Source organism: Saccopteryx bilineata, chromosome 2 (assembly GCF_036850765.1).
Source record: "Saccopteryx bilineata isolate mSacBil1 chromosome 2, mSacBil1_pri_phased_curated, whole genome shotgun sequence".
Lineage (NCBI taxonomy): Eukaryota > Metazoa > Chordata > Mammalia > Chiroptera > Emballonuridae > Saccopteryx > Saccopteryx bilineata.
The window spans coordinates 316,637,648-316,657,157 of record NC_089491.1 but is presented as its reverse complement, the minus strand read 5'-3'; the positions used below and the strand labels follow the sequence as shown (position 1 = coordinate 316,657,157).

Sequence of the window (19,510 nt, the reverse complement as noted above, 5' to 3'; positions counted from 1 at the left end):
TTTATTCTTAAAATGCAAAATTGGTTTAATATCCATAAATCAATCACTATGATATAACATAAAATGAATAAAAATTATACAATAATATCTAGATGCAGAAAAAAACATTTGATAAAATCCAGCATGTATTTATCATAAAAACTCTCAGCAAATTAGATTAGAAGGATTACTTCAACATAATAAAGGCCATATATGACAAACTCATAGCAACCATCATATTTAGGGGTGGAAAGTAAAAGCCTTACCTTTAATGTGAGGAATAAGACAAGGATGTCTACTTTTACCAGTCTTATTCAACATAGTAGTGGAAGTCTTAGCCGTAACAATCAGACAAGAAAAAAAAAAAAGACATCCAAATTGAAAAGGAAGAAATAAAACTGTCATTATTTATAGATGATATGGTACTATATATAATCCTAAAGATTTCATAAAACCTATTAGAACTAATAAGTAAATTCAGTAATGTAGCAGAATACAAAATTTAGAAATAATTGCACTTTATACAATCACAGAAAAAAATACCTAGGAGTAAATTTAACTGAGGATGTAAAAGATCTGTACTCAGAAAATATGACACTGAAGAAAGAAATTTTAAAAGATACAAAGAAATGGAAGCATATACTATGCTCATGGATAAGAAGAATTAAAATTGTTAAAATGTTTATACTACCCAAAGCAATCTGTAAATACAAGGCAACACCTATCAAAATACCAATGCCATTTTTCACAGAACTAGAACTAGTGATCCTAATATTTATATGGAACCATATAAGAATAGCCAAAACAATCTTGAGAAAGAAAGACAAAGTTAGAAGTATCACACCACCTGATATCAAACTATACTATAAGACTTCATAATCAAACCCCATAGTACTGGCATAAAAATGGTCATATACATAAAAAGAACAGAATAGGGAGCCCAGAAATAAACCCATGTTTATATGGTCAATTACTCTATGACAAAAGAGGCAATGGGGTAAACACAGCTTAATAAATGGTGTTGAAAAAACTGGATAGATTCATACAAAAGAAAAATGAAACTAGATCACCTTTTTATATCACATAAAAGAATAAACTCAAAATGGATTAAAGGCTTAAATGTAACAACCAAAACCATAAAACTCCTGGAAGAAAAGCTAGGAAGTAAACTCTCTGAAATTGCTCTTTGTAATATTTTTGTTGCTGTAGCCCCTCAAGCAAGGGAAGCAAAAAAAAAAAAAAATTAAGAAATGAGACTACATCAAATGGAAAGATTTTGTATAGCAAAACCTTTTGAAAAAATTTCAGTTTTGTTGAAATTATCAACAAAACAAAAAGATGAACTACCACTTGGAAGAAAATACTTTCCAATGATATATCTGAAAAGGGTTAATATCCAAAATATATAAAGAACCCATAACTTAACACTAAAGAAACCAAACAATTCATCTAAAAAGTGGGCTAAGGACCTGAATAGACATTTTGCCAAAGACGACATACAGATGGTCAATAGACATATAAAATATCACTAATCATCAGAGAAATGAAAATTAAAATCACAATGAAATATCACTGTATACCTGTCAGAATGGCTATCATCAATAAACCAACAAACAACAAGTATTAATGAGGATGTAAAGAAAAGGGATTCCTGCCTGACCAGGTGGTGGCGTAGTGGATAGAGCATCGGACTGGGATGTGGATGACCCAGGTTTAAGCTCCCGAGGTTGCCAGCCTGAGCATGGGCTCATCTGGTTTGAGCAAGGCTCACCAGCTTGAGCCCAAGGTCACTGGCTCTAGCAAGGGGTCACTCACTCTGCTATAGCCCCCAGTCAAGGCACATATGAGAAATCAATCAATGAATAACTAAGGAGCCACAACGAAGAACTGATGTTTCTCATCTCTCTCCCTTCCCGTCTGTCTATCCCTATCTGTCCCTCCCTCTGACTCTCTCTCTGTCTCTGCCACAAAAAAAAAGAAAAAAAAGGGAGGGAGATTTCTGGTGCATTGTTGGTGGAATTGCAGAACAGTACAGCCATTATGAAAAACAGTATAGAGGTTTCTCAAAAAAATTAAAATAAAACTATCTAATGACCCAACAATTCCACTTCTGGGTATTTATCTGAAGAAATCCAAAACACTAATTCTAAAAGATCTATGTACCTGTATATTTTTTGCAGCATTATTTACAATTGTCAAGATATGGAAGCAACCTCAGTGCCCCTTAAATAGATGATTGGATCAAGAAGATGTGGTGCATGTATATACAGTGGAGTATTAGTCAGCCATTAAAAAGAATGAAATCCTACCATTTGTGACAACATGGATGAACCTAAAGGGTATTATCAAATAAGTCAGACAGAAAAAGGCAAAAACCATATGATTTCACTGATATGAGAAATCTAAAGAACAATATAAACAAACAAACAAAACAGAAACAGTCTCATAGATATAAAGAACAAGCTGATGGTTGGCAGAGGGGGTGCATGGAGGGACTGGGGGAAAAGGTAAAGGGAGTAAGAAGTATAATAGATAGTTTCAAAATAGGCACAGGAGCTAAGGGAGAGTCAAACAGAGAGTCAGTCCCACACACAGGCCACCCTGTCACTATCTGTCCCTTCAGTATCATTTCTTTTCTCTACATTTCTGAAGGCTTTACAAGAATAGTTATAGAGAAATTATCTCTAAAATAGTTTGTCATTTGAACTTGAGGAGCTTTTCCTGAGACAGATAAAGATTATCTTTTCTTTTCTTTCTTTTTTTTTTTAACAAAGCAAGACATAGAGGACAAATGTTTGACCAGCTTGCCCAAGGTCAGTGTCCTTTAAGTGAAGGCAAAAGTAGCATTCACAAAATCTGCCTTGTCTCCTCACTCTCTGCACCATTCAGAATTCTGGTAATGTCCAAATAGGGGCCAGTTTAAGTCTGCCGAGTTCCTTGTTAAGGAAGAAATAATTTCCCTTGCAGGAATTTCCCTGCACAGAGAATATAGTCAATAATATTTTAATAACTATGTATGGTGCCAGGTGGGTACTAAAATTTATCCCTCTGTCAATTTATACATATTTAACCACTAGGCTGCACACCTGAAACTAATATAAAGTAACACTGAATGCAAACTGTAATTAAAAAAAAATAGTGATTGACAAATCCAAGTTTAGAATAGAGAAATTGAAATAAATGTGTAAATGTCTTTTTTCTAAAGAAACAAATATACAATGACCACAGATACCCTGTATAGCAGCAAACTGACTAGAACACATGAGGAAAAGCAGAACCAAGCTCCAAGAATGAGAACTGAGAGGCAGGAACTGCTAAGAATAATAGGCGGCGGATGATGGTAGGGATGCTCCCTCATCCCATTTCTAAACAGCCTGATTCCTCTTCTAGGTACAGCTGCCCTGACACCAAGAAGGGAGACAGGTAGTATCTGACAGTCATCACTTGTCACAGGACCATGTGGGTGGCAGGAGGCAGTCCTCTCATGCCCAGGCCCTGTCTCACCTCCTGGGGCAGAGCCCAAGGCCAGCATAAAAGGGCCTTGGGGACAGAGCACCTCCATCACTCCCTCCTGAGGTGGTGACTGACCCTGTGCTGCTCGTGCACCTGGTAAGTGTCCACTGGGAATGGAGCAGGGCCTTCCAGGGAGGGATGCTCAGACCAGGGCAGGAGGGCAGGTGGGTGGCTTCTTGGGAGTGGAGGTGGGTGTGGAGAGCTGGAGAGGGAACGAAAGTCTAGAAATTCTGAGAAAGAAAGATGAGATACCAGGCAGGATGGAGTGGAGGCACCGAATGATGTGTGTCTGTACTACAGTTAAATTAGTTCTGCATTGTTTGAGTTTCTCAGATTTAGGCAAGTTAAGACAATTCTTCCTTTCAGAAGGAAGAGTTTACCTGGGAGAAATGAACTGTGTCCCTTCCCCAAAGCCTCTACGGGGTCACAGTGATTCTCAAACAGTGGGAGCAGGGAAGCATATCTGGGGCTTCACAGACAAAGATGCATGGGCCTCACTCTCAAGGTCCTTAGTGAGTCACTTGTGCTGCCTGTGCATCTGCAGCAGAGGCACCAAAGTCACACAGTGACTAGCAAGCTGAAGTTCCCGGAGCTAAGGAGGAAGAGAGGTGGAGTCTGTCTGTTGCAAACAGTTTATAACTCGGCCTGGGATCACTAGACCAGCAAACCTGGGTTCATTCACATCTAGCTTATCTCACATCTCCATTTCAAATGATATATATGCTTAAAATATGAATATAAATTATACACACACATATACAATTATATGAGATAAGCGTAGTTTAATATAAAAATGACATGATAATAATATGTGTGTTGAAAAGCTACGTGGGAAGTTCCTGCAAAGGAAATTATTTCTTCCTTAACAAAGAACTTGGCAGACTTAAACTGGCCCCTATTTGGACATTATCAGAATTCTGAATGGTGCAGAGAGTGAGGAGACGAGGCAGATTTTATGAATGCTACTTTTGCCTTCGCTTAAAGGACACTGACCTTGGGCAAGCTGGTCAAACATTTGTCCTTTATGTCTTGCTTTGTTAAAAAAAAAAAGAAAAGAAAAGATAATCTTTATCTGTCTCAGAAAAAGCTCCTCAAGTTCAAATGACAAACTATTTTAGAGATAATTTCTCTATAACTTTTCTTAAAAAGCCTTCAGAAATGTAGAGAAAAGAAATGATACTGAAGGGACAGATAGTGACAGGGTGGCCTGTGTGTGGGGCTGACTCTCTGTTTGACTCTCCTCAGCTCCTGAACGCCCACCTGCCCACTCCTCAAGATGTCCTGCCAGCAGAACCAGCAGCAGTGCCAGCCCCCGCCCAAGTGCCCACCCAAGTGCACACCCAAGTGCCCTACCCCGAAATGTCCCCCTAAGTGTCCCCCCAAGTGCCCGCCAGTCTCTTCCTGCTGCAGTGTCAGCTCTGGGGGCTGCTGTGGCCATAGCTCTGGGGGTGGTGGCTGCTGTGGCCACAGCTCTGGGGGTGGTGGCTGCTGCCTGAGCCACCACAGGCACCGCAGGTCTCTCCGCCTCAGACACCGAAGCTCTGAGTGCTGCCCCCAGCCCTCGGGGGGCTCCAGCTGCTGTGGAGGGGGCTCCAGCTGCTGTGGAGGGGGCAGTGGTCAGTCCTCTGGAAGCTGCTGTGGAGGGGGCTCCAGCTGCTGTGGAGGGGGCAGTGGTCAGTCCTCTGGAGGCTGCTGCTGAAGTGGACGCTCAGCCAAGAAGAGCTGACTTAGAGGCAACAAGTGGCAAAATCCTGTCTTCTTCTCCCGCTGTAATGGATATAATCCGAGTAGCTGAGATGTCCCAGTGAAGGGCTTGATCTCTGGCCTAGAGAACCCTCTGCCCTGGGATCCAGAAGTCCAAATCCCCTCCCAAAAATCTTTCTGCTCTTAGACCAAATTTATTGTCTGCCCCAAATTCCCAAACCACAAACTCTAACTCACTCCTTAGACTCCTTGCAGTCTGCTGCCAACCCCCCCCAAAAAAAAACAGAACACCCCCAGAAAACAATAAAAGAATTGGCTCACTATCCTGTTTTAACCTCTTTCTTGCTATTTGTGTCCCAGTATTTTTTTTTACCACTATCCATTCTTATGCTTCCTGGAAACCTTGAACATCAAATATGTGCTAGTTACATGGTTGGGCATGGAAGGAGAGGAGAGAAAAATTGCTCTGTCTTCTACTCTGATACCATTTCTCAGCTGAATTCTACACACCTCTGCCTGAGCACAGCCTCTTAGTGTCTCAGTGCCTTGGACTCTGGGCTTTCTGGTACCCAGGGCATGAAAGGAGTCAGATGTGTATCCCATCCTTTAATGGTCTCTTTTCTTTCTTTGTGATACTACTCCTATCTCCATAGATTTCTTTCTTCTTCAATAAAAAATTTGTTTAGGAAACTACACAGGAACTTTCTAAAAATAAACCATGACTATTAGTTAATTCTAACTAGAAATATGCATATTGCATGTGGCAAATACAAAATAAAAAGTCTATAAAAAAAGAATCAGGAACTTCTAAAATATCATTAACTTCTCTTTTTTCTCTTTCTGAGGCCCAAGTCCAACTTTTCAGGTTAAATATTTTACCTCTATATTTTGTAAAAAATAATCTTGATTTTTCATCAAAATATTTTTCAATTACAAGTTTCACATGAGATTTAATCATTGTTAATTTTCTTTGAGTTATACTTTGATAACCTTAATATTAACTGAATAAATGGCCAATACTCTATTTATATTTTAATCTATGAAAAGACAGGTGTTTGGTGGCCTGCAGAGCAGGAACACTTCACAGAAATAAGATGCTTCATACTTCACAACTGCTGTGATTAGTATGACCTCTAGATGTCCCCATTTATCTAGCCAGTCACTCAAGATTCAAAGTCCTGTGAGGGATCATCCAAGGAGCTATTCCAGTAAATCAGAAGAGACATATATCTCCTTTGGCTTCAATAATAAGAAGCTCAAACACTACACATCTTGGGTGATCCCCTCCAAGTCACCTGGGATACTAATAAGTATGAAGTTGATTGTTGGCCAAAGTAACAGATGACCACAATTCTATGTAAGTAGAAATTATCAATCAAAAGGATTCTACATTTCCAAGAAATATAATGTTTCAGTTGAGACTAGGTGTACTCCAAGGTCAGAGGTTCTTTCTGTCCCTTTAGACTGGTTGTATCCTAAAGATAGGTGTTGTATATCTATCTCAGATCAGAGTTCCATGAAGGCTGAAATTGTGTTTCTCTAAAAGATCATGGAAATTTTCTTCTATATTTTCTGCTATGAGTTTTATAGTTTTAAGTTTTTAGTTAGGTTCTTAATGCAATTAAGTTTTTTAAGTATATTTTAAATATTGTAGGTCACTCTTTTACATGTAGATATTCAGTTGCCCTAACACTGTTTGTTGTTCAAACAACTATTGTTTTCTCAGTGAAATGTCTTGACATTTTGTCTAAAGTCAATTGACCATACATTGATGGGTTTACTTTTAGACTCTCAATTATCTTCCATTGACCTATATTTGCATCCATCCTTGATCCAGTTTTTTTTTTTTCTTTTCAGTGTCTTGAAACTGGCGGGGTTTTTTTTATGAGAAGTCAGATTTCATTATTAGGATCTCTTATAAGTGATGAGTCATTCCTTCTTGAAGAGAAAACTGAAGAATTTAAGTATTTCTCTTCATCTTTTTCTTTTAACACTTTTACTAAAATGTGTCTGAATGTGGATCTTTTTGTGTTTATCCTATTGTATGTTTTTTATCTTTTTGACTATATAGTTGTGTTTCATTAAATTTAGGGAATTTTCCCCGATATACAAAGGTTGTAGGTTCAATCCTTTGTCAGGGCACATACAAGAATAAAGCAATAAATGAACAACAAATTGATGTTTCTCTTTATCCTTCTTTCTAAAAATCAATCAAAAATTAAGAAAAAATTTAATTGGAGAAATTTTCAGTCATTATTTTAAATATTTTTTTCTGTTTCTTTCTCTCTCTTCTTTTTCTTCTTCTGGTTTTCACATTAAGTATATGTTGGTGAGCTTAATGGTGTCCCACATTTTTTCTGAGGTTCTGTTTACTTTTTATTATTCTTTTTTTCTTTTTTTTTATTCAGATTGCATAATGCCTATTGATCTATCTTAAGTTTGATCATTCTTTCTTCTGCCAGTTCAGATATACTGTTGAACCCTTCTAATAAAATTTTCATTTTATTTATTGTATTTTTTAACTCTAGAATTTCCATATAGTTATTTTTAAAAATAATTTCTATCTCTGGTAACATTCTGTATTTGGTAAGACATTATCACATCTTTCTTAGTTTCTTTAAGTATGATCTTCTTTAAATATAGCTATAATAACTGCTTTGAAGTTTAAGTTCAACCTTTGGCCCTCTCATAAGACATTATTTTACTGTGTGTTAATAACAATTTTCTGTTTATTTACATATCTCATGGGTTTTTTGCTGAAAATTTGTCATTTTAGATAATATATTATAGCAACTCTGAATACTGATTCTTTCCCTTCCACTCTCCTGGGGTATGTTGTTGCTGTGTGCTTGTTTATTTGTTTAGTGATTTGGAGCAGCTGTTTTAGTGTATCCTATTTCCCCTGAAGCATGAAGCCTGAGATATCACTCCTCAGAGTGCTCAGCCTTAGGCATGTATTCATTTACCCTGGATGAGGGTGGTTTCAGCAAAGCTCTCTTTGGTTGTCTCTTTCTATGATAATTTCTCTGTTAAGTTCTCTGCAGCTTCTGGTATTGCACCTAACATTCAGGCTCCACTAATTGCTGGCTGATGCTCTATTGTTTTTGATAACATTCTGGGACCTAAATTATTCTATAATCTGATCCAATATGATGCAGACCCCTTGCAGGGGTAGTTGTTGAGGCCAGTCTTTGACATTTGTTCTGAAAAAGTAGGGCTCTACTTAGCCTTCACTTTCTTTGATTCTCTGTGGTAAATTAGCTGTCCTGCAGGTTAGCATATTGCTCTCAGGATCAACAGCCTTTTCTTAATTGCTTGTCAAAAAATGAATCTCTCTTATTTTCTAGAGTCCATATAAGCTTGAACTTCCCTTAATTCTGCTTTGAATAAAATTGATTACTTTGGTTAGAACTTCAGTTTTCTGTTTTCATGGTTTGTTTTTATGCCTAACCAAAGTCTCTAAACCACTGCTTTGATGCTAGGGATGGAAGCAGTTGTCTGCTTTTCTTGGAGTGACATACCTGCTTATGAACAGGATGCTATACTGGGGTGGCTACCTCTAATCAACTTGGATTAACTTTTTCATCATGGAACCTCTATTTTAGAGGTGCACTGGGGCAAAGCTGATCAGGGTTCCTGTATTCTAGCCCTGTTGCCCCTGAGGCCTCACAAGTAGATTTTGGGTAGAAGAAGGAAGCCTCCAACTCTTGGTTAGTGTAAGGCCATCAGTCATGGTCATTCAGATCATTCACATGCAAGTTCTCACTGGATTTGGACAGACAGTAAAGAAACAGTGGAGACAAAGAATGATGGGCCATTCCCTTATTAAAGTCTTTTACTGGCCGATAAGCAAACACACAGGGCTCCCAAAGCCATTGACCATTCTCCGGTTCCACAACCAGAAGAATCTTCTCTGGTTCCTCCTAGAATCAAAGGCCTCACCAATCTCAGCAGAGCTCACAAAAGCCCCTCATCTCTGGTTCCCCATTTGCACACCTTCTCCTCTCTGCACAAACTGGCTTCTTCTTCAGCACTCAGCATTCCTTCTGCTCTCCCTGCAAAACATGGCTTCTTTCTTCCTCTTCTCTCTCTTTTTCCTCTCTCTTTCAAAACTTTCTGCATGAAAACTTCTCCTCCAGCAAACATTAGCAAAACAATGGGCCTTCCCAAGCAGGAAGGTAATTTGTAATTTCACAGACCCACATAGACCTGGAGCTGCCCAGCCCCTAACACAAACTATAAGCAAGCAAACATAAAAATCATATTTTACAAACTTATTTGACCAACAGCTAGCCTCCCTTGGCATTTAGCCTCTGTAACTCAGAACTAGGGGTAATGTGAAAAAAGTTTGCAGACTCCCAGGAAGACATCACAGCCCATGGCTTGAAGCTGGGGGAGAAGGAGCCCCATCCTTTTAGATACAACTTCCTGGAGTGAAGCCATGATCACTCTGAGTTTAAAAGGATCAGAAAGGGAACAAGTTATGATTTAAGTGATATAGACTCTGGTTGTTCTTACTGAGCTCTATTAGATTTTCTTCAATAAAAGTTATGTCATTTGTTTTATACCCTTAGGACAATTTACAGAAATATTAAATGTTTTATTTTTATGAAAATAATTTCCAACAGTTCAGTTCTTTTGCTGAAAGAGTCCACGGTTTTCTTCATTGAGTCATTCTAAAGATTCTCCTTTAAGGCTTTTGATTTACTTTGGTTTATATTTTTCTTTTTAAGCTTAAAAGGTCTCTGCATCCTGACAGAGGGGGGTCAAGATGGCCATGAAGTAGGCAGATGCACCAACTCCCACTTCCCAGAACCAAGGTGGATTACAACTTAAATCTGAAAACACTCATTGTGAAAGAAAAATTTTTGACTGAACTAGGAGGATTCTACAACCAAGAACCACCAAAAAACCCATACTGAGTCTGGTAGGTGGGGTGGAGATGCAGAAAAGGCTTCCCCACTCCCAGGAGCAGGGACGGGGAGGATGCCTGGTGCCCTGGAGGAACTTTCAAGAAGGGGAGGGCTGTCCAGCAAGTTGCAGGTTCTTATCCCCAAAACCATAATTTCAGCCTAGAGCCCTGGGGCCAGGAAGGGGCTGATAGACTATATTTGGCTGAGAAAAAATCCTGGACGTGATTTGAGAGAAGGAGGTAGGACTCTCAGACCCAGGCTCTGTATTGAGGGAACTGCACAGAGAGCCTCGCTCACAGCCAGTTTTCCAGAGCTCCAGGAGAACACCCTAACCCCTGGGCTGAATCACTCCCCAAATTAAAGTGAACCAACATCACTGGCAAAGAATAGAAAGTGCCCCATCCACCAGAGGCTCTCCTACACTAACTAAAACAAAGGTGTTTAGAGCTAGAAATAACAAGTATTAAAAAGGACATTGAAATAACAAAAAAGAAACAGTCAGAAAGGACAAATACAATATCTGAAATGAAGACTACACTAGAAGCAATTAAAAGCAGGCTAAATAAAGCAGAGGATCAAATCAGTGATTTAGAAGACAAGATAAATGAAAACACAGAAGCAGAGAAGCAAAAAGAAAAGAGAACAAAAAAATCTGAGGAAACTCTAAGAAAGCTCTGTGACAATCTAAAAAGAAACAACATTTGTATCAGGAGTTTCTGAAGAAGAAGAGAAAGAACAAGGGAAGACCTTATTCAATCAAATCATAGCTAAAAACTTCCCTAAACTGATGCAGGAAAAAGTCACACAAGTTCAAGAAGCACAGAGAACTCCATTAAAGAGAAACCCAAAGAAATTCACACCAAGGCATATCATAATTAAAATAGCAAAGCTAAGAGATAAAGAGAAAGTATTAAAAGTGGCTAGAGAAATAAAGGCTATAACCTAAAAAGAAGCCCCCATAAGGATGACATCCAACTTCTCAACAAAAATACTTGAGGCTAGAAGAGAATGGCAAGATATATTCAAATTAATGCAGAACAAGAGCCTATAACCAAGACTACTGTATGCAATATGGTTATTGTTTAAAATTGAAGGAGAAATAAAAAGCTTCCCAAACAAACAAACAAAAAAACTCAAGGAAATCATTACAAACAAAGCAAGGTTGCAAGAAATGTTATGGGATCTGTTGTAAATAGAACAAAGGGAGAAAAGAATATAGCAAAAGAGGAATATAGACTAAAGAACAAAACGGCAATAAAAAATGACATACCAATAATAACCTTAAATGTAAATGGATTAAATGACATAGAGTAGCTTCACAGATAGGAAAACAGGACCCATACATATGCTGTCTACAAGAGGTACATCCCAAAACAAAAGATACACATAGACTAAAGGTAAAAGGGTGGAAAAAATATTTTATGCAAATGGAAATAATAAAAAGCAAAGATAGCAATACTTATATCAGACAACATGGACTTTAAAACAAAGGCTATAGTAAGAGATAAAAAAGGTCACTACATAATAATAAAGAGAGCAATCACACAGGAAAATATAACCATCATAAATATCTATGCACCTAATATAGGAGCACCTAAATATATAAAGCAGACTTTGATGGTTATAAAAGTGAGATCAACAGCAATACTATATAATAGTAGGAGATTTCAATACCCCACTAAGATCACTAGATAGATCCTCAAGAAAGAAAATTAACAAAGAAACAGCAGACTTAAAGAACACACTAGATCAACACTATTTAATAGATATCTTCAGAAACTATCACTCAAAAGCAGCAGCATATACATTCTTTTCAAGTGCTCATGGTACATTCTCTAGGATAGACCACATGTTAGGGCACAAAAGAGATCTCAACAAATTTAAGAAGATTGAAATCATATCAAGTATCTTCTCGGATCACAATGGCATGAAACTGGAAATCAACCACAACAGAAAAAACTGAAGAATACTCAAACACATGGAAACTAAATAGCATGTTATTAAATAACAAATGGGTTAACAATGAGATCAAAGAAGAAATTTAAAAATTCCTAGAAATTAATGACAATGAGCATATATCAGCTGAAAATTTATGGAACGTAGCAAAAGCAGTTCTGAGATGGAAGTTCATAGCATTACAGGCATACCTTAAGAAGCTAGAAAAAACTCAAATAAACAATTTGACCCTGTATCTAAAAGAACTAGAAAAAGAACAGCAATTAAATCCCAGAGTTAGTAGAAGGAAGGAAATAATAAAGATCAGAGTGGAAATAAATGACATAGAGACTAAATAAACAACATAGAGGATCAATAAAAACCAAGAGCTAGTTCATTGAAGGGGTAAACAAAATTGATGAACCTTTAACAAGACTCATCAAGAAAAGAAGAGAGAGGACACAAATAAATAAAATTAGAAATGAGAGTGGAGAAATAACAACTGCAACAGAAATACAAAATATTGTAAGAAAATACTATGAAGAACTGTATGACAAAATATTAAAAAACCTAGGTGAAATGGACAAATTCCTTGAAACATATAATCTTCCAAAAAACAATCTGGAAGAATCAAAAAACCTAAACAGACCGATTACAACAAATGAGATTGAAACAGCTATAAAAAAAACTCCCAAAAAACAAAAACCCTGGGCCCGATGGCTTCACTGGTGAATTCTACCAAATATTCAAGGAAGAACTAACTCTTATCCTTCTAAAGCTATTTCAAAAAATTCAAGAGGAAGGAACACTTCCAAGTTTCTTTTATGAGGAGAGCATAATTCTGATTCCAAAACCAGGCAAAGACAACACAAAGAAAGAAAATTATAGGCCAATATCCCTGATGAATATAGATGCTAAAATCCTCAACAAAATATTAGCAAACCAGATCCAGCAATACATGAAAAAAATCATACATCATGACCAACTGAGATTTATTCTGAGGAGACAGGATGGTACAACATTTGTAAATCAATCAATGTGATTCACCACATAAACAAAAGGAAGAAGAAAAACCACATAATAATTTTAATAGATGCAGAAAAAGCATTTGATAAAATCCAGCACCCATTTATGATCAAAACTCTCAGCAAAGTGGGAATACAGGGAACATACCTCAACATGATAAAGGCCATCTATGACAAACCCACAGCCAACATCATACACAATGGGAAAAAATTAAAAGCATTCCCCCTAAAATCAGGAACAAGGCAGGGGTGCCCCCTTTCACCACTCTTACTCAATATAGTACTGGAAGTCCTAGCCACAGCAAACAGACAAGAAGAAGAAATAAAAGGCATCCAAATTGGAAAACAAGAAAAATTATCATAATTTTCATAAGATATGATACTGTATATAGAAAATACTAAAGTCTCAGTCAAAAAAACTACTGGACCTGATAAATGAATTCAGCAAGGTGGCAGGATATAAAATTAACACACAGAAATCAGAGGCATTTTTATACATAAACAATGAAATGTCATAAAGAGAAATTAAGGAAACAATCCCCTTCACTATTGCAATAAAAAACAATAAAGTTCCTAGGAGTAAATTTAACCAAGGAGGTTAATGACTTGTACTCAGAAAGTTATAAAACATTGATAAAAGAAATCAAGGAAGACACAAACAAGTAGTAGCATATACCATGTTCATGGTTAGAAAGAATAAACATCATTAAAATGTCTATATTACCCACAGCAATTTATAAATTCAATGCTATACCTATTAAATACCAATGACATACTTCAAAGTTATAGAACACATATTCCAAAAATTTATATGGAATCCAAAGAGAACATAAATAGCCTCAGTAATCTTGAAAAAGAAGAATAAAGTGGAAGGTATCACACTTTCTGATATCAAGTTATACTACAAGGCCATTGTACTCAAAACATCTTGGTATTGGCATAAGAACAGGCATATAGATCAATGGAACAGAACAGAGAACCCAGAAATAAACCCACACTTTTATGAAAAATTGGTATTTGACAAAGGAGGTAAGAGCATACAATGGAGTAAAGACAGTCTTTTTAACAAGTGGTGTTGGAAAAACTGGACAGCTACCTGAAAAAAAAATGAAACTAGACCACCAACTTAAACCATGCACAAAAATAAACTTAAAATGGATAAAAGACTTAAATGTGAGTCGTGAAACCATAAGCTTCTTAGAAGAAAACATAGGCAGTAAGGTCTCCGACATCTATCTCATCAATGTATTTGCTGATTTATCTCCACAGGCAAGTGAAATAAAAGACAGGATAAACAAATGAGACTATATCAAACTAAAAAGCTTTTGCACAGCTAAAGATAATATGAACTAAATAAAAAGACAAACTGCACAATGGGAGAACATATTCAACAATACATCTGATAAGGGGTTAATAACCAAAATTTATAAAGAACGTGTAAAACTCAACACCAGGAAAACAAACAACCCAATCAAAAAATGGGCAACAGAAATGAATAGACACTTCTCCAAAGAGGACATACAGATGGCCAATAGACAGATGAAAAAATGTTCTATATCACTAATCATTAGAGAAATGCAAATTAAAACCATAATGAGATATCACCTCACACCAGTCAGAATGGTGCTCATTAACAAAACAACACAGAATAAGTGCTGACTAGGATGTGGAGAAAAGGGAATCCTCCTGCACTGCTGGTGGGAATGCAGACTGGTGCAGCCACTGTGAAAAATAGTATAGCAATTCCTCAGAAAATTAGAAATGGAACTGCCTTTTGACCCAGCTATCCCACTTTTAGGAATATAGCCCAAGGACACCATATCACTGACTCAAAAAAAGAAATGCACTCCCATGTTTACGGCAGCATTGCTCACAATAGCGAAGATCTGGAAACAGCCCAAGTGTCCATCAGTGGACAAATGGATCAAAAAGCAATGGTACATATATACAATGGAATACTATGGGGCCATGAAAAAAGAAAATATTACCTTTTGCAACAATATGGATGGACCTGGAAACTATAATGTTGAGTGAAATAAGCCAGGCTGAGAAAGAAAAATATCATATGACCTCACTCATTTGAGGAATCTAAGGAGCAATGTGTACTGAGGATTGGAATTAAACCTGAAGGGAAGGGGAGAGGGAGCTGTTGGGAAGCGAGTAAGTGAGATGTCGAGGGAAATACAGGGGAGGGGGTTGCTTTTGGGGAGACACTAGAAGTGATGTAAACATAATAAATTAATTAATTAATTTTAAAAAAGACTTTGCATCCCAAGATTTTATGTATTTAAAGATTTCTTTTATTATTTTTCTTAAAAAGTTATTTTATGAGCAGTGTCAGCAACCTAACCTTTAGGCACAATTTTAACTACTTACTTGAAAATTGCAGAAGTTTCTCCTCTTATTTCTGTGGATGGTGAGAGATGGGAAACAAAAGAAGCTTCCCCTTTTGATGAATAAAAGGTTAAGTCCATCCTTTGCTAGTGACAATTTCTTCTATTGAAATGGAAACCATGCATTTAGCACCAATGATCTGGGTTAAGAACAAGTCTACATGAGGTGATAGCCATGGGTAGCAGTTGGGATAACAAGTGTTTTTGTCATAGTCCTACCCAGAGGAAAAAGCCCAGACCAGAAGTTCTCTTAGCCCTTTTTATTAGGAATATATGTGTATAGCTGATTTCTGGGGGAAAACATAAGAAGTACCTATGGGAACCATGGCATAGATTTTCTGAACACTTCTACCAAACTGAACTCTTTTTACAATCTAAAGTGAAATATCACAGTATTAAGAAAATGTAGTTGAATTGTTTGTAGACAATCCTACCTCACTGTGTTTGATTTTGTCATGCCCTGAGTTAATATTCATCTAAAATTAATCAACCCAAAAGATATCCTTTAGAAAGCATTCTGTAGACTGTATTTTTTTTGCAAATATGGTAATATGGAATTTTCAAAACCTAATAACTAGTATGTATAATTAATCATTACATACACTGAAAGGAGATAGAAGATATATAAGACATAGCCCTATGCTTAAAATATTTACAATCTCATATAAAAAATAATTGTGCATGATAATAAATTGTGTGTATAAAAAGCAATAAATACTCTGGAAATTTCTATTGGTTAGGCCTTGTCAGGGAACCCATCACAGAAACCATGGGATTAAGATTGGTCCTGGGAAGATAGATTTTCCAAAAGGAATGGAAAGAGAGAAAAAATATTCTCAGAAGAACCATTAAAAAAATAAAAAAAGAAAGGAAGAAAGAGAGAGAAAGAGAAAGAGAGGGAGAGAGGGAAGGAGAAAGAGAGGAAGAAGAAGGGAAGAAAGAAAGACAAAAGAAAGAAAGAAAGAAAGAAAGAAAGAAAGAAAGAAAGAAAGAAAGAAAGAAAGAAAGAGAAAGAAAAAGAAAGATGAAAAGACTACAGAAAGATAGAGAAAGAGATGGACACATTTATTGCTGAGAAATAGGGTCACTGATAGTCACTAAGAATGAAAAGAGATTGGTGATTCTCAGGGATGGGCTCCTTCCTCAAATCACTATAGGATAATAATAATAGTAGGAGTCACATCATTAAAAATACTATCATTTAATTTGGTATATTAAGCTGACTAGTTCCATTCTCTATCAATAACCAGAATTAGCCTGCCCTTCTATATGTCACTTTTCAGTTGCTGTCTTGTGTTATCTATTAATATGACTAAATTATCTCTATAGTGAAAGCTTTAAAACATGAGATGAATCTCTTATTTCTAATAGGTGCTTAATAAATTTCAAATCATAGAATACCCATGAACACAACCTGAACCAGGAAGAGAGATGGGGTAGGACTAGATGGCAAACATTAAATTTCTGGAGTCCTGACCTGGAACTCGCTGGGTTTGTAAGTCCAGTTGGAGGAAAGAACAGCTCAAGGGCTCCATGTTAGGGAATGAGCAAAGCAAGCTGGAAGCTGATCTCCTCCACTGAAAGTGCTGATCCTGCCAGATCCCCAACACCACCCAGTTTATGGTGAAATTCATTGCATTGAAAATGACTAGAGCTAGAGACTTCTGTAGGCAACTGTTTTTGAGGAGTGCTCTGGGGGAGCTAGAGAGGAAGCAAGAAGCTGAGTTCACACAGGGCAGAGCCTTCAGAAAGAACCCTCAGCCCTTGATTAAGGGTGATAGGGGTTGGATAGTTAAACTCAAGGTTTTCTAACATGTGAGGTCTTGGGAGCATGGGTGGGGAAGAAACAACTGGTATAGTGAGACAAGATTACTCTACCTTCCACTGATACTGAGTGTATGTGAAGCCCTTCTGAGGAGGAGGGAGGGTTGTTTCTGATGCCTGAGAGAGAGAAGAAGGGGTCTGATTTCCAAGGCCCATAAGTCATGTTATCTTTTTAGAGTCCTGTTCTAATGGGGTGAGGTAAGCTTACACTATACGCTCACCTTCTGTTTCACTCACAAGGACTTTGTGCTCCCTTCATTCAAACTGCATGTCAAAGATAACTCCTCCTGGGAGCTTCCCAGATGAAGCAGGTCCTGACTTTCCTGCTCTGCTGGACTTAGAGCTCCAACAGAGGTTCTTCTTTTGGCCTTGACCTGATTCCCACCCTGGCTAAGTACTCATCCCCTCCCACATCTCAACCCTGCTTACCTTTGTCTTCTATACATATGATCTGAAGCCTCTGAGAACTGCTTCTAAAATAAAAATATCCCTTATGATTTCTCATAATTTTCATTTACTCTACTCTTCCCTGAATCCCTGATGTGTGTAAGGCATTGGGAACAGAGGCAGGTGAGACAGGTTCTGACCCTCTGAGAGTCACATCAGTGCCTTTTTACTTAGCTAGGCATATCAGCAGCAATACTGAAGCAGAAGCATTAGAAGTGAGGGACTGTAGTTAGACAAGAGTGTTCCCAGTCTAAGCATAGCCAACATGTAGTGAGATCAATTTTCATGAAAGATGAAGGAAACTCTCCTGGGTTTCTCCATAATTACATTAACAGCCCCCCTTTTGTATTTTAGAGACAGCAGGGTTTATAAATATTTTACTCTCCACACTACTCTCAGCCTGTTGTGTAAATGCTTGCAGATTTCTCTGTCCTTTTTATGGAAGGGTGTTCACAAAGACCTTAGGTGAGGACGGTAAACAAAAGAAGATCTACAAAACAGCCTGACCAGGCGGTGGCGCAGTGAATAAAGTGTCGGACTGGGATGCTGAGGACCCAGGTTCGAGATCCCGAGGTCGCCAGTTTGAGCGCAGGCTCATCAGGTTTGAGCAAAAAGCTCACCGGCTTGGACCCAAGGTCTCTGGCTCAAGCGAGGGGTTACTGGGTCTGCTGAAGGCCCGTGGTCAAGGCACATATGAGAAAGCAATCAATGAACAACTAAGATGTCACAATGCGCAACGAAAAACTAATGATTGATGCCTCTCATCTCTCCATTCCTGTCTGTCTGTCCCTGTCTGACTGTCCCTCACTCTGACTCTCTGTCTATAAAAAAAAATCTACAAAACAAAAACTAGTGAGATTTTGTTTTCCTCTGATTTTTTGTTTTTCTTTGAATTCAGTCTATTCTTTTTTTTTTTTTTTTTGTATTTTTCCAAAGCTGGAAACGGGGAGGCAGTCAGACAGACTCCCACATGCTCCCGACCGGGATCCACCTGGCATGTCCACCAGGGGGTGATGGTCTGCCCCTCTTGGGGCATCGCTCTGCCGCAATCAGAGCCATTCTAGCACCTGAGGCAGAGGCCACAGAGCCATCCTCAGCGCCTGGGCAAACTCTGCTCCAGTGGAGCCTTGGCTGCGGGAAGGGAAGAGAGACAGAGAGGAAGGAGAGGGGGAGGGGTGGAGAAGCAGATGGGCACTTCTCCTGTGTTCCCCGGCTGGGAATCGAACCCGGGACTCCCGCACGCCAGGCCAATGCTCTACCACTGAGCCAACCAGCCAGGGCTAAAGTCTATTCTAATGGCACATAAATTATTTCATTTAACAAATATTAATGAGCATCTTCTTTATGTCAGGGACAATATCAGCCCTAAGAATGCAGAGATGGTAAAGCCAAGGTCCCTGTCATTAGGAACTGTTTAATAGGGAAGCTAGGGCAAGTATTTAGGTCACTTTGACCCTAAGCAGCTGTAAAGTTTGTAAGAGATGCCTATGAAGTTCAAAAAGTGAAAGACTCAGATGTGGGTAGGTGACCAGGCAAATCTTCATGGAGGCAATAATAGTGAGCTGGGTGATGAAAGTCATGGATGACAGGTGGAGGATAGACAAGTAGGGTTTTCCTCAGACTTGGGTGGTTTTAAACTTGATCTTCCTTCTTGTATCCAGGACAGGCCCCAACATCAGTTGTTTCCCCAGTTGGCCCCCACAGGAATGTAATCTAGACTTAGTCATACCCACTTCCACTCAGGTCAGTCTGAAGATCCAAGGCTGCAGGTCATTCA

The 19,510-nt window shown here is 38.1% G+C and overlaps 1 protein-coding gene across 1 annotated transcript; it reads left to right on the top strand.

The window, feature by feature from the left end:
- Positions 1–4,768: 4,768 nt before the first annotated feature.
- Positions 4,769–5,191, top strand: LOC136322585 (late cornified envelope protein 1A-like). The gene has a single exon (XM_066254520.1). The coding sequence runs from the start codon at positions 4,769–4,771 to the stop codon at positions 5,189–5,191; it is 423 nt and encodes a 140-aa protein (XP_066110617.1).
- The last annotated feature ends 14,319 nt before the right edge of the window (positions 5,192–19,510 follow it).

Coding starts and splice junctions, on each gene's coding strand:
- LOC136322585 (XM_066254520.1), top strand. CDS start 4,769: ATGTCCTGCCAGCAGAACCAGCAGCAGTGCCAGCCCCCGCCCAAGTGC.